Genomic DNA, 14147 nt, shown 5'->3' on the forward strand with positions numbered 1-14147 from the left:
TTTTCCGGACAACCTGATAAATCATTGCCTACTGATATGTATGCTTACCAAGTTCTAAATGTTGAGTAGGGTCATCTGTCATAACACTACAATTTGTAGTGTACTAAAGGTATAAATTTATTTAAATGTCTGCAATTTGATATATTAAGAGGGAACATTTATACAGATTTTTGAGCATCTGACTGATTTGAAATTTTTAAATTATTTTCTTTTTTTTTAATAATTTAATTTTTTAATAATATATTGAAAGTACTGATGGAAAATATTGTTATATTCCTTCTTTAATAAAATGCAAAGTTATTTTTAAAATTATTCTCAGATTTGTATTGAAATACAGCAAAGTTACTTTATATTCACATTAAAATGTCTTCAATTAAATTTTATTTGGATATTTTAAATTTTTATTCTAGACATGAATATTTCCATTAGTTTTTAATTAACATTTGATATATATATATTTTTGGTAATTTTAAGTCAATTTAATGTATGCTGTAAGTGTTTTGATTTATGAATGAATGTTACCACACTTTTTATGCCAGTAATTAAATTCTTATGTTTTGTTTGTTTGCTGTCAATTATTACTGATATATTTCAAATTGTTAATAAAGTTTCCCATTTTTTATCATTATTCTTACAGCTATTAATGATGCCTGCCAATTAAGTTGGGGATTTGTTGCTGTTATTTACTCTATACCAATGGTCTTCAGATGGTGTTCTGTGAAGCCCATTCACACTATTTGACTAGTGTTTATTAACTAAAAAATATAAACATATACATTTAATTATAGATTAGTTTGAAAACTTAATATGTAGTCATCATATGTCAAAGAGACAAACTTAGCAAAACTAAACAAAAAATGAATTGAATGTAGACAAGTGTTAAAAATTATATAGTGGAGCATCTTTTACTATAGAAGAAAGCTATAAAAGAATATTTTCCTGAAGAAAATATGAAGTATGAATGGATAAAAAAAGTCTTCGAGTACTGTGATAAATCAGAAGGCTTGCCAGTGGAGGAACGGCAACAACATATTGACATATCAATAGCTTCAATGTTAAACTCTATATTTAAGCAAGAACAAGTCCTAAATTTTTGATTGTAGATTCACATAGGATACCTAGAAGTTTCTCACACAGCTTTAAACATTTTAATGCCTTTCAGAAAACATATTTAAATAAAAAATCCTTCTCAATATATGCGGCATCTAAAACAAAATACAGAAACAAATTAAACTGACAATATGAAATGCAGTTGTAAATAACATCAATAGAGCTACACTTCGAAAGTTTGCATTAAAAAAAAAAAAAAAAAAAAAAAGCACACACCTTTTACTAAATATAATGTAAAAGTAGTTGACACCTGGAGCATGAGTTAATGTTATTAATGAGTAAATTACATTAACTTTATGCTTAAATTGTCTTTATACAATAAGCTATAACATATTGACCTATTTTAAATACTTTAAGATACATTTTTCTAAGGATGCGATGGAAACCCCAAAAAACCTTATAGTTCTAAGGATTCCATGAGTTGACAAAGTTTGAAGACAACTGCTCTATGCATATGGCAGTCAGTATTAAATTTTATTTCTTGTCTCATATTCTTAACCATTGGAATTATAATACAGGACAGTTTTACAGTTGTGTTTTTTTTTTTTTTTTTGTTTTGTTTAAGTACAACAAAGCATATGAAAGCTATCTGTCTAAGTAAAGAACTTTATAAAAGAAAATGGCATGTATTCATATTATACCCAGCCAGTTAACTGCTGGGATTTGAATTCATTTCAGATTACTAATGTTCAGAGATCTTATCAACATAGCTATTATGAGAGTCTTACTAGTGGACCTTAAAATAAGTAAGTTAGCATATAATTTGAAAGGTTCAGTAAGAAAGTAGTTCATAAAAATAATTTATAGTTTTTTTTTTTTTTTTAATTTTTATTTTATATACTTTGCTCATTAGATTTTTATGGGATGAGTTTGTTATTGGCATTCTCATTAACTGACTTGAAGGTGCAAGAAATTAAGCATACAGATAGCTGAATTTCACATATCACAGCAGTTTTTGATACTGAATCAATAGTATTTAAGTACTGTTAATATATCCGTTAAATGTAAAGCTCAGTTAATAAGACTTGAATTTTAATCGATTATTTAAATTTCATCAAAATATGATAAAAAGAAGTGGGAAAAATTATGAGATAAGATGGCATCAAATGATATAAAATACTTAACAGAATTTTGCTTTTTAATTCAGATTTTTCTTTCTTCTTATTCATAATATAAAAAGAACAGCTAATTCATTAAAGCAAATGATTCAAAAGCTACTTATTTTGGAAGAAGGGATTTCTTAGAATTTGTAAACAATAAAAATAGCCATGCAATCTCTCTATGTTCCAGGAAATTGAACTCAAATTAAAATGGCTGTGTTTCATGACTCTAGTTTCAAATAAAAAAAGACCAAGAAAAAATAATTTCTGATATAAGTTTTAATATTAAAAGAAAATTTTAAAAGGCAAAGATTTCGAGCCCTGAGTATCCATTTGATTACTTAAAATGAGTTTTTTTTTAAAGTAAAATATGTTATACTGTACACAAATTGAAATTAAATCCTCCCAGCTAATTCTAATACAGAATCCTCCTAAGAAGTGATAATTTACGTTTAGAGCCTGTTTCTGTGTGAGCTTATCCAAAATGACTGAAAAGAATAATTACCTTTTCCATAATAAAGCAAGCAAATCCCCACCAAGAAAGAAATATGTCCATGGAATATTTTTCCAAAGTTTCGTTTTTGCTGTACCCGTGGGAAAATAATTTCATTAAAAAAATTTCTTGCTTTACTTACTATCTGTTGGTATATTATCAAGGACTGAGTAATAAATATAAAATGTAATTAATAATTGTAAATTCTTAGTGTGTAGTAGGTGATATGTATAAATATACCTTGATTAAGAATTATGTGTTTGTCATAATTGAAGGCTATAAATAATGACAGCTAATTGCATAGTTACCAACCTTGAAATATAAAAAATTGAAAGGTTATCTTGCCCAAAACTGGAGTTTCTAGGAGATTTTTCTGCTGTGGGATAGCACCATTTCTGAAGAACTCCAGGTTGGCTTAAATTTGTTTTATATTGCATAATTTGAGTTATTTAATTAATGATTCTGATGTAAAATAGATTAATATTTAATTAGGTATTCTAAATTTTATTTTTTCTGACTAATTACATTTAGTAAATTTCTTACACTTCTGTATCGACATTTTGCATTAGAGAAAAAAAGCTTTAATTAATCAAGTTATTTTTTAATAGAATGAAAATAAAATTAATAATTAATGTATATATTGGTGTGTGGATCAACTTCATAATATATTATATATTGATGTAAAGCATTATTAAATAAAAATACAGTACAAAGTCCATAATCCAGACTTCGGCGATTCCGGATTATAGATCATCAATTTAAATCTTTTAAGATGGCATGCAGAAATTATACAACTAAAAATATGAAACCGTAATTTATGAAATAAAGAGCAATTATGATTTAAAGGGTATCAAATTTTACAAAAAAAAAAAAAAAAAAAAAAAAAAAAAAAAAAAAAAAAAGAGCTTAATATTGATTTGTTTACTTTATTAAACATTCCTTTCAGCGTGCGCATGTGTAAAGCATACATTACGCAATGCGTTTACGCAATGCGTAATGTATGCAAATTCAAATTATGCAATGCATAATGTATGCGCATTCTTTACGCGCATGCGTAAAGAATACAAAAAAACAGTCTGTGGCTTTGAGGTCCAGATTATAGATCATTCCAGATTATGGACTTTGTACTTTATTACCAATTAAATATTGACTGAATCTTTACATAAAGTTCTATAAATGTCAGCAGTAGCTTAAACCAGTTCAGGACACATAAAATTTAATAATAATAATAATAATAATAATAATAAAAATCATTAGAAATGGAGGAGTGAAATTTCCACAATTAAAATATTAATTCAAAAAATTTCATTTATTGCTGAAAAACACTTACTTTATTAGAGGTTAAAATTTAAAAATCAGGAGAGTTAGCTTGGCATCATTACCCATTTTATGTACAAATGAAAATATACATTATTCCATTTGACTTCTGGAATTTGAAATGCAATTTTATTTTGTGTTATACATAGCCTGCTTCATCAAGTAGTAACAAGCATAGAAAATCACAAATAAGAATTAAAAAGAAACTATTAATTTCATAAATGATAAAATGTACATCATACTTTCAAGTAAGCAAAATTTATTCAACAGAATTCATGTTCAAGCATACATATCTGTATCATATGTGTAAATTTATGTTTATATATAAAGTATTAATTGCTATAAATAAACAAAAGTAGTGCATGTGCAATGCACAATTATGCAAACATATTTTATGGATTGTGCACATGCATATTTGTATAAAGATTATACATGTGCTTGTGTTTGTACGCACATACGAACACAAGCACATGTATAATCTTTCTGAAATTTTAATTTCATTTTTTATCATTATGAAATTTTAATTTCAAACTTTATTTCCCTAATGTCTCTTTTCAACTTAAATTATAGTCAATTTCCACCATATTCTGAAAAGAACAAATGAAATATTTCTTTCTTTTCTCTATGTATCTGAAAAGGAATTTCTCTCAATTCAAAATTCCCGTAATTTTCATATTTATTATTTTGATCTGATTTGCAAAAATAGTAGTTATTAAGCTGAAGACAAATCGAATTTTGATTTATTCAAATAAAAAAAAAGTAATAATAATTTAATACTTGTTTTTACAGCTAAAGCCAAACTAATACATTTACATAAATGCATACAGCTGATTTCTGGTAATAAAAGATGCATGAAGCCAACAGCAAGAAGGAAATTACTCTGACCTCCTTATATGGCAAAACATTCTTTGTGTACAGTTGCTAAAAGTAAGGATCACTGCCAGACAAAAGTCTTCCTCATTTAGTGAAGTGCTTTTTCTAAGTTTTATTTCTTACTTATTTTTATATATAATTTACAGTTAATTAATTACAGTTATTTTTATATATAAATTACAGCTTACTTTCTGCAGTTCATATACTTTTTAAACAACAGAAATAGAAATGGAATTTTGTTTTACTGAAACATTAAATGGTGGATAGTTCCCTCCTTTCCAATGTAATATGCATAGCTTTTATAAAACAGTATAATTCAAAGGCTAAAATAATTTTTTTTAAAAATTTCTTCACAATTACATACATCACCACCTTTGCTGAGCATAAAAGTCAAAGTCTGTATGGAATCCACTTTTATTACTGATATTATTAAACATAAATTCATTATATAAAATATTTATTAAACATAAATTCATGTCATCAATAAAATTAAAAATATATTATATGGAAAACTATTAGACTAAATTAAAATTTATTAATTTCCATCACCTTTATTTAGCACATACATAAATTTTAATTTTTTAAAAAATTTAATAGCTTCCAATAATGATATAGAGATGTTATATTTGCATGTATCTTTTTGGGACTATGTATTAGTTAATGTAATATTGTCTTTTCTTCATCCCAGACAATTATGATTTCATAGAACAGTAATGGCCTGTATCTAGGTCAAAAAAAAATATTTTTATTGATCAAATTTATGTTAATTTTCATATTATCTACCATATTAGGATTTTCTTCATACACTAATTTGAAATTAATACCTAACAGTCTTGAAATAACTAGTATCTATTATTTAGGACATTTAAAAGATTGATTATCAGGTACTCAACTAACTGAAAAACTCAGTAACATAAAGTAACCAGAATATTTTAGAAACTTCTTTTCCCCATGAAAAGTAAGCAGATGAGAGACTAGTAGAACCATTATAAAGCATATGGTAATCATAAGATCTTCACCTTGGTTTGAAGTAAGTCAGACAAAATTTTTGATAAGCTGGTTTAATTTTTGTAAAGAAGTATATAAATTAATTTCTACTTATCATCTTTTCCTTGCATTTAGGGGGGGGATTAAACTTGGCACCTGCCTTGTACAGAACAGCATGCAGTGAAGTACTGAAGGTGTCTATATACTTTTAGAAAGATTTCCATAAAGAATTTTAAAAAAGCAAATGTTCGAGTATAAAAATTTGTGGCAACAGTAGTTTGTTATTTGAAATTAGAATAATTGTCTGCTAATTTTAAATTTATTCTTCTTTCAAAATGTTGCATGTAAACAAACTGTAGATTGAAGGATATGTTTTTGCACTTTCCAAAGAGTAATATTTCTATTCTGTATTTCAAAAATGGTATTACAGTTTCTAAGGGCAAAATACACAACATTATTAACTGGAAAGAGAAAAACTAACTTCTACATGGAAAGAAGACTCCAAACAAACACCTCCTAAAACATATGTACTATTTGTACTATGTAAACTACTGGCAACAAAAGAAAATCTCCCAATACAGAAATCAGAAGAGTCTTTTAATACATCTATTAGTAATAATAATAAAATAATGAACTAACTTAAAAAAGCTAAAAAAACAATGTTCACCAGCTTTTGCCAAAGCATGATGTGGGTAAACACAGAACAATCAGTAGAATCATGTCTAAAAACTATTTATCAAGAGATAAATGGAAATATATTGTGATCCTTGATGAAGCACAGGATTACCTAAATGATTGTAATAAGAAAAGATCTATTTATTATCAAAAATGAAAAGGAAAAAAAAGTACAAAACCAGTTCTGTCAATGCAGAGAAATTTTCAATACGGGGTTTATGATTGTCATAGGATTCTCTTACAATGGGAAATTAAAAATAAGAAAATTGGGATTTCCCCCCTTTTTCAGCTCAATGTACTATTCTGAGAAGTCCTCTGATATTTCACCTATGGTCTACTGTACCTTTAGTCTCTTGGAAAAAAAGCTCTTAAGCACAAACCCATGGTGACTGACAGACTGAAAATTAGTAGAAGAGGAATGGAAATCAATACCCCTGGAAATTTTTTATGAAAAGCTCTTCTATCATGGCAATCGCAATGCAGTCCAGAAAAAATGGCTATCTGATTAAACCTTTAAAAAATGAATTAAATAGCCCTGAAATCGTTCTAAAAGTATGTGAACATTCTTTGTATTTTAGAAGTTGTGAGATTCTAGTATCAAGAAAAGTGTGCATTGATGGAAATATGCAGTGTTATTTGAAAACAGAAAAACAATCCAACATGAAAAATTATAAGTGATTTAAATAACCTGTGTCTACTGGTTATTTCACTAAATAAATAACAACCTGTCCTTTATCACTGGAATGATTGGTAATGTCACCAATATTCATGGTCGATAGGATTTAATAATTGGGTAAGATATTTTACTTTTGTATGCTTAAGGCCTAAGAAATATGTCAGCTTTGATGTATGAAATGCATTTTTATATCCAAAATCTTACATAATTTTATAAATAGGCTTTTGATATTCAAGTTGATAAATAAGATAACTTTTAATAATTTTAGATTGAAAATTTCTTACAGTAATTTGCATAGCTGCTAACTTTCCTAGTTTTACCAGGAGACTAGTATCTCCTGGTTTTTAATTTTTAGCCTTTAGGAAGGAAAGTGTTTTTCAGCAATAAATGAAACTTATGTTGTGCAAATTCCATCCCCCCATCAACAATAATTTTCAGCATAATTTTTCATATTAAAATTTGTTTCACATGAAATGATGTAATCTACTCTGGACATTTGTAGAACTTTTTATGAGGATTCAACCAATGTTTAACCAAATATTTTAGCATTTGGCTAAAAATTAAATATTTATCTAAGTTTATTATATATCTAAAGTTAAATATTTTAGCATTTGGCTTTATTTTTCCTGAGAATCAAGTTTTCTTCTCTATTGATAAGACTGAAATTAAAGTACACACTTTAGAATTCAAGAAATATACATTATGCTTAAAAATTATGTAATAAACTAACATCCTGTTTATTTTTAAAATACTGAAATTCTAACAATTGCACATTCTAGCAAACAAAATTTCATTATGCTGACATCCAAGCTCATATACTGAAAGACTAATTTTACAATGAGTATCAAAAGTTTTACACATACCCAAAATGAGTTATTCCTGATTTTTAATTCAAACAAGTTTAAAATACATTGTTTGTGCCAAGGAATGAACTTTATTTGAGAGCTGTATTTTTAATTATTCCCTCTCTTCTACAAATTTTGAAACATAAATTCTAATTAAAGCTTTTTTTTTGTATAATTTGATGCATTTACACAAAATATTGTTCTTTTCTTTATGACGCATCTCTTAATTTTGAATTTAAAGTTTCACTTATTAGTAATCATTGCACAATTTTGTATTCACAACAAATGTAGCATTTTTTTTTTTTTTTTGCACTACAGTTTAAAATTTTCAGAATTCTCAGTTGACTGTTATTTTTTAGTAAAATTTGTATTTCTTTACATTTCGGAGGAGGAGAAAATGAATTTTTTTAAAAGAAATAACTATTTCACTTCATTTTGGACAATAAAAATATTTATAAATTAAAAAGAAGGAGACTTTTTGATTTTTCAATATATGATTTAGTAATAATTTAATTTTTAATCATAAAAAACATGAAAATTTAAATTAAACAGACCCATGCTCAGTAACTATTTTATACTATAAATGACATCTGATAATAAACAATTATAAGTACCATCACAACAGCATTAAACAATAGGCAATGAAACATCAAATTGTGCTAAGATCATTTATTGACAAATTTTTATACATAAAAACACACCACTATATATAGCATAAATAGATTATGTACAAACATTTCATAAAAATAATTTAATTATTCAATAGTATTTTTTAAATGTTTTATTTACAATGAAAAGCCCTTAAATAAAATCTGTCCAAAGATGAATTACAAAAGATATTTGTCAAAATATAACATTGAATGCATAAAAAAATTTATAAACTTATTAAGTAAATATGTAAAAATTAAGATATATGTAGTGAGTTAAAATACATTTAATAAAATTTATGAAATGTAATACTTTAAATTTACACTAACATTCTAACAGCCTTATTTTTTTAAATTAGAAATTTTCAATGACAGGCAATTCTTGAGTTTTTCAAATTCAGAATGCCAATGTTTGTCAATACTGAAAAACAAAGGGGAAAAGATTATGGTTACTTTATTAACATGAAACACACTTCATATCAAAATACACTGAAAATAAATTTCTTGAAACAACAACTGCTCTATGCAATAAAATTATTTCCCAATGCGTGCAAAATACATGAAACTAACACATTAGTCATTGAAAAATCAACAGTTTAAGCAATATCTTGACTATTATGTTGTATGATTTCTTTTTATTTCTTCAGGCCAACTTTCATTTACAACACAGATTTGCATAACATATACCTTGTAGTTATTTTAATGACTTTTTTTAAAATAAAATATCCTGGATATGGGCAACTGCAAAATATTTTCAGAAGAAGAAAGGGAGATGAGACAAATTATAGATTACAGTGGTGCAAAAATAAAAAAAAATATGTACTGTATACATAATTTATATGCATCAATAGATAAACACACTTTTTATTAAATTCTAGAGATCCTGGATTTTCATTTCTAAAATATGATAACCCTAGTCCCACATATAAAGCATATCTGAGTGTTGCTCTGACGACTGATTACATTCTGTTGTCTCTCTACGCCAACTGCTTCCTTCGACCATAATTCACCCATTCCTGCCAATGACATCGAATAGTGGAATATCTCCTATCCCAATGTCGAGAGATTCGCAGATAAGAATAACTGACTTCTTTGAGCCCAACTACATGTCCTCTCTCAAATGCTGACATTTGCACATATTGCTTGCGCACCTTTATCCAACACATAGTTACTATCTATCCGAGTACATGGAATGAAATTCTCAAAGAATTTGACTTGGAATCAATATTTCTCCTCTTTAATACTCTGCCAGTTGTGCAGTTAAGAAGTACTGCAGCATCACATGCTCATTCATCAATCACCAAACTTTAAAATTTTGCATGTTCCATCGAAACCTGTATGCATACCAATTTGTGTCCAATTTTCATTACTCGTTCTTGGTGCATCTTTTTTTTTTTTGGGGGGGGCGTATTTAACAGTAAGTTGAAAGCAACACAAAATGGTGCTAATGATAAAACAGCACATGTTCATTTCAGTTGAGTGTTATGCAAAGCACAGTTCATAGAAATTTATATTCAGGTAGAGCCGCTATGCATACCTCAATGATAAATTGAGCACAGCAACTGCATTGATGTCAGCAGTGGCAATTTGCAGTAAAGAACAGTTCTGCTATTAATTTATAAGGGATAAATTTAGAGTCAGAATTATCCACATTTTCTGGGGCAGTTTTATTTCGGCCACCCTGAGATAGATAGATGTTAGAGATAGATGATGCGCTCCAGCAAAAACGGAATAGCAGTTCTTTAATAGTTCATGGAGAGCTGTTGTTGGGAAGTGTGCCAAAAAATTTAATTCCTCTTAATGTAAACACTAGCATTCTTTACTTCGTTATTTACCTGAAACATCTCTGATCTATTTTTTATGTGTGTAATGTATGTATACATGTGTGCTTTTGGCTTGCTTTTGTTCCATCTAGTAACTATTTAAAAAACAAAACATGAAATAAACCTATGCATCTCAGTGAAACTGACCACTGCTGTTTGCAAATGGATGGGTCCCCCCCCCCCATCTGGCAGCGCAAAGATCTGTTTAAAGTACACAGATTATAGGAAATAGTTTCTTGGGTTCCCAGCTGTTGGCATTTCCGGCACTAGTTGTAGATCTGGGTTGTGATTATCTGCTTCTGCTCTAGCCTCAAACCTGGTTGTGGAGCCTTGATTGCTGTTTTCACTTCCTTGGAGTTTCATTTTGATTCTTTGAATACTGTATCATAATATAACTATGTATATTAGGTTTTACCTTTTTTATACAATATTACTCTAATATTTATGTAAAATAATAAATTATATTCCGATTTATTTACCTATTTTACTAACATCTTAATTAAAGAGCTGTGAATTTTTCTTTAATGTTTTTTTTTTTCAAGGTTGCAGAACGAAATGTGGATCCTACCGAAAAGAAGAACCTCGAGTGATATTTGGTATCATTTTGTTAAATTAGATAAAAAAAGAGAAAACGCCTGTTTGTCAGCAGACAATTTCCTGTTCTCTGGGATCTGCCCCCAATCTAAAAATTTATTATTTTTTCACTGTGTTTTGTAGTAGCAACAAAATACAATTATAGTAATGAAATAGTGTAATCTTTAACAAAAGCGAGTTTAGTTTTCAATATTTTTTAGCTTTTAGGACTTTTTTATTCCAGAATTTTATTGTTGTTATATGTAGAAAGGTTTTTTTTTTTTTTTTTTTTTTTTTTTTAAAGGAAATTTCAAAAGTATAGTTGAAAGAATTCAGTTCAGGTAGTGTGAGCGGTTTGATTGAGTTGATTCCAGCAATCCTACTCCTTGTTCAATTTTTTCTGCTTTTTCCCCCATCTTTGAAAACCACTCTTGACTTAACCTGTTCGGAACATACTCATCAAGGTCATTGTTAGTGAGCGGTGAATTGTTAAAGAAGCAGTTTTGTCTATCTCTACCCTGAACTACTTGCCTGCAAAGTTTCAGGTTTCTAGATTTGTGGACTTGTAGATACTTTCAACAGGATATCAGAACCAATTATTTTAGCCCCTTCCCCAAATGCTGAAAATCTGATTATAAAATGAATGTTTATTAATTAATAAGATAACTAAAATTAGTGCAAGTTTAGGTGACCTTGGTAATTACGACTTTTTGTGAATTTATGGGCTATGTAACTTAAATTAATTTTCTTAATTATGATAATAGATGAATTTTGATATTTTATATTTTTTCAAAAGAAGCTTAATTTAATACATTTGGAATGTGCATGTAGGGGTTGTCAGAATGATAATATCTTTAAATTTTGATTACTTCGAAAATTATAAATTCACCTTTCGATGGAAAGTGATATAAAGTTACACTTTTTTAAAGCAATTAATTAGGAAATTTTTAATTGCAAAAATTTATTCAGACTGATTGAAAATATTTGAGGAAGGGGAGGAACCTCATCATAAAGTGATATAATTACACCTTTTTTTAAAGCAATTAGGTTGCAAATATTTAACTGAAAACATATTTTTTGATAAAGATCTTTCATTTCATGTGTTTTATAACAATGTAAATTTCCTATATTTCAGAATTTTATAACCAGATAAATTTAAAATTAGCAACTTTCTACAATGTTTTAAAGTTATATTAATGATAATGCTAGTTTTCATAAATAAACATTATTTTTATAGTTCAGATTTTTGTTACAGCTTTTACTTTTGTTAAAAAAGCTATAATTTCAGTAATTACCTTAAATCTTTTATCACCTCATCCTCTTCAATTAGTTTGTTATTCTGCTCATCTTCTTCAAAAACATTCCTCAATTTAGTTGTTTCTACAGTTTCTGATTCTTTTATAGGATACCATTTCAAAAGAAGTTTTTCCAGTTCTCCTACTGTTACAGCTAATGTTCTGATAGCACCTTTTGATAAACCTGTAAAATATAACCCAGTCATTTTTTTCCCTACTAAGAAAGATATTTTAAAAAAGTAAGATCATATGAAAGTAATATAAAGTTACACTTTTTTAAAGGAATTAATTAGGAAATTTTTAATTCCAAACATTTATTTAGACTGACTGAAAATGTTTGAGGAAGGGGAGGAAACTCATTATGAAGTGATATAATTACACATTTTTTAAAGCAATTAGGTTGCAAATATTTAATTGAAAACATTTATTTTGATAAAGATCTTTGGTTTCAAGTGTTTTGTAACAATGTAAATTTCCTATATATATATTAAAAAAAAAAAAAAAAAAAAAAAAAAAAAGAGAGAGAGAGAGAGAGAAAATAAATGATTACCTTTAATTCGAAAAATATTGAAGAGAATTACACAACATGCAATCCATAACTGAAAATCGTCATCTGGAGATTCTTTATCTTCCACTGATTTTATACACCAGTAACACAATTCTTTTAGAAAAGTCCTGCAGAAAAATATTACAGTACTAATGTAAACTAATTGCATACAGTATATATATTAAAACCACTTTTTGTAAAAACCTGTTTTGATAAGTAATTCAAACTTATAGCTAAAAGAACTGGGCTATATCTTTTTGTTTTTTAATAATGAAATGAGTATTTAAAATTTTGTAAATAAACTCTGAATGTAATAAAATAATTGATCACATAACCAAAACTCATCACAGGAATTAAAGTACTTGCTTTTGACATGAAATTAAATTTTAAAATATAAAAAGAAACCAGTTAATGTTTTGAAAACAGAATTGTATTTTAAGCAAAGAAAGGTCAGAACGGATAAATTGCTAATATGCAAGAGTGGCATAATAACTGGTACTAATTATTATGCCAGTTATAAAATTGGTAATAACCAATTATTACTAATAGGTACTTACATATAAATGCTCTTAGTAGAAGTAGTCAAACTCTGGTAACCATGCACTACTATTTAGTTCGAACAAGCAATGTTGCCATTTTCATACGTGTTCTATTTGCTGTATTACAGGCTCCAATAGTTTTTAATGGCAAATTATGATATTTTTGTCTTAAATTCAATTTTAAAATATGTGCCAGTAGTACTACAACGAAAGCAAATTAACTGCAGTAAAATTTCTGCAAGACTACAATATACCAAACTCTCCTTAAGAAGAACAAAATTTCCTCGCAACAATACACATAATCTTACAAGAAATTTATCGGTTAACATGAATCTCGGTTATAAGAAATTTTGAATTGTTTTCTAGTTCATTGCACCATTAGATATTTTTTCCTACAAACTTTTAAAACTATTCATATATTTTTTTCTGTTCTGTTGTTTTTCTGTTAGGCTTCTCTAATAGGTTCTGAGTTCAGAAAGGTTCTGTCACATTTAATTCAAAATCTCATAGAATATGCTGTATTCTTTAAAACACAGCGAGCACAAGTAAGCTCAGCTATCACAATCATGGCATCAACAGTAAGCTTCAATAAACAAATGAAATTCTGCCTTCAGATGTGCTTTTTTATTCTTTAAAAGTTAGTTCGT

The 14147-nt window shown here is 27.4% G+C and overlaps 1 protein-coding gene across 5 annotated transcripts in view; it reads right to left on the bottom strand.

Annotated features, from left to right (window-relative positions):
* Window positions 1–7279: 7279 nt before the first annotated feature.
* Window positions 7280–14147, bottom strand: part of LOC118182700 (condensin-2 complex subunit G2-like) — a 200841-nt gene continuing 193973 nt past the window's right edge. For all 5 annotated transcript variants that reach the window (XM_085825775.1, XM_085825764.1, XM_085825770.1 and 2 more), the window contains 3 exons: window positions 12965–13089; window positions 12415–12598; window positions 7280–9144 (listed from right to left, as the gene is read on the bottom strand). In XM_085825775.1, the coding sequence (XP_085681901.1) occupies window positions 9066–9144; window positions 12415–12598; window positions 12965–13089 (388 nt within the window). In that variant the 3' untranslated portion in view covers window positions 7280–9065. The remainder of the gene's footprint in view (window positions 9145–12414; window positions 12599–12964; window positions 13090–14147) is intronic.

This window comes from Stegodyphus dumicola, chromosome 1 (assembly GCF_044657685.1).
Source record: "Stegodyphus dumicola isolate Sdum_Otavi_A_Nest chromosome 1, ASM4465768v1".
Lineage (NCBI taxonomy): Eukaryota > Metazoa > Arthropoda > Arachnida > Araneae > Eresidae > Stegodyphus > Stegodyphus dumicola.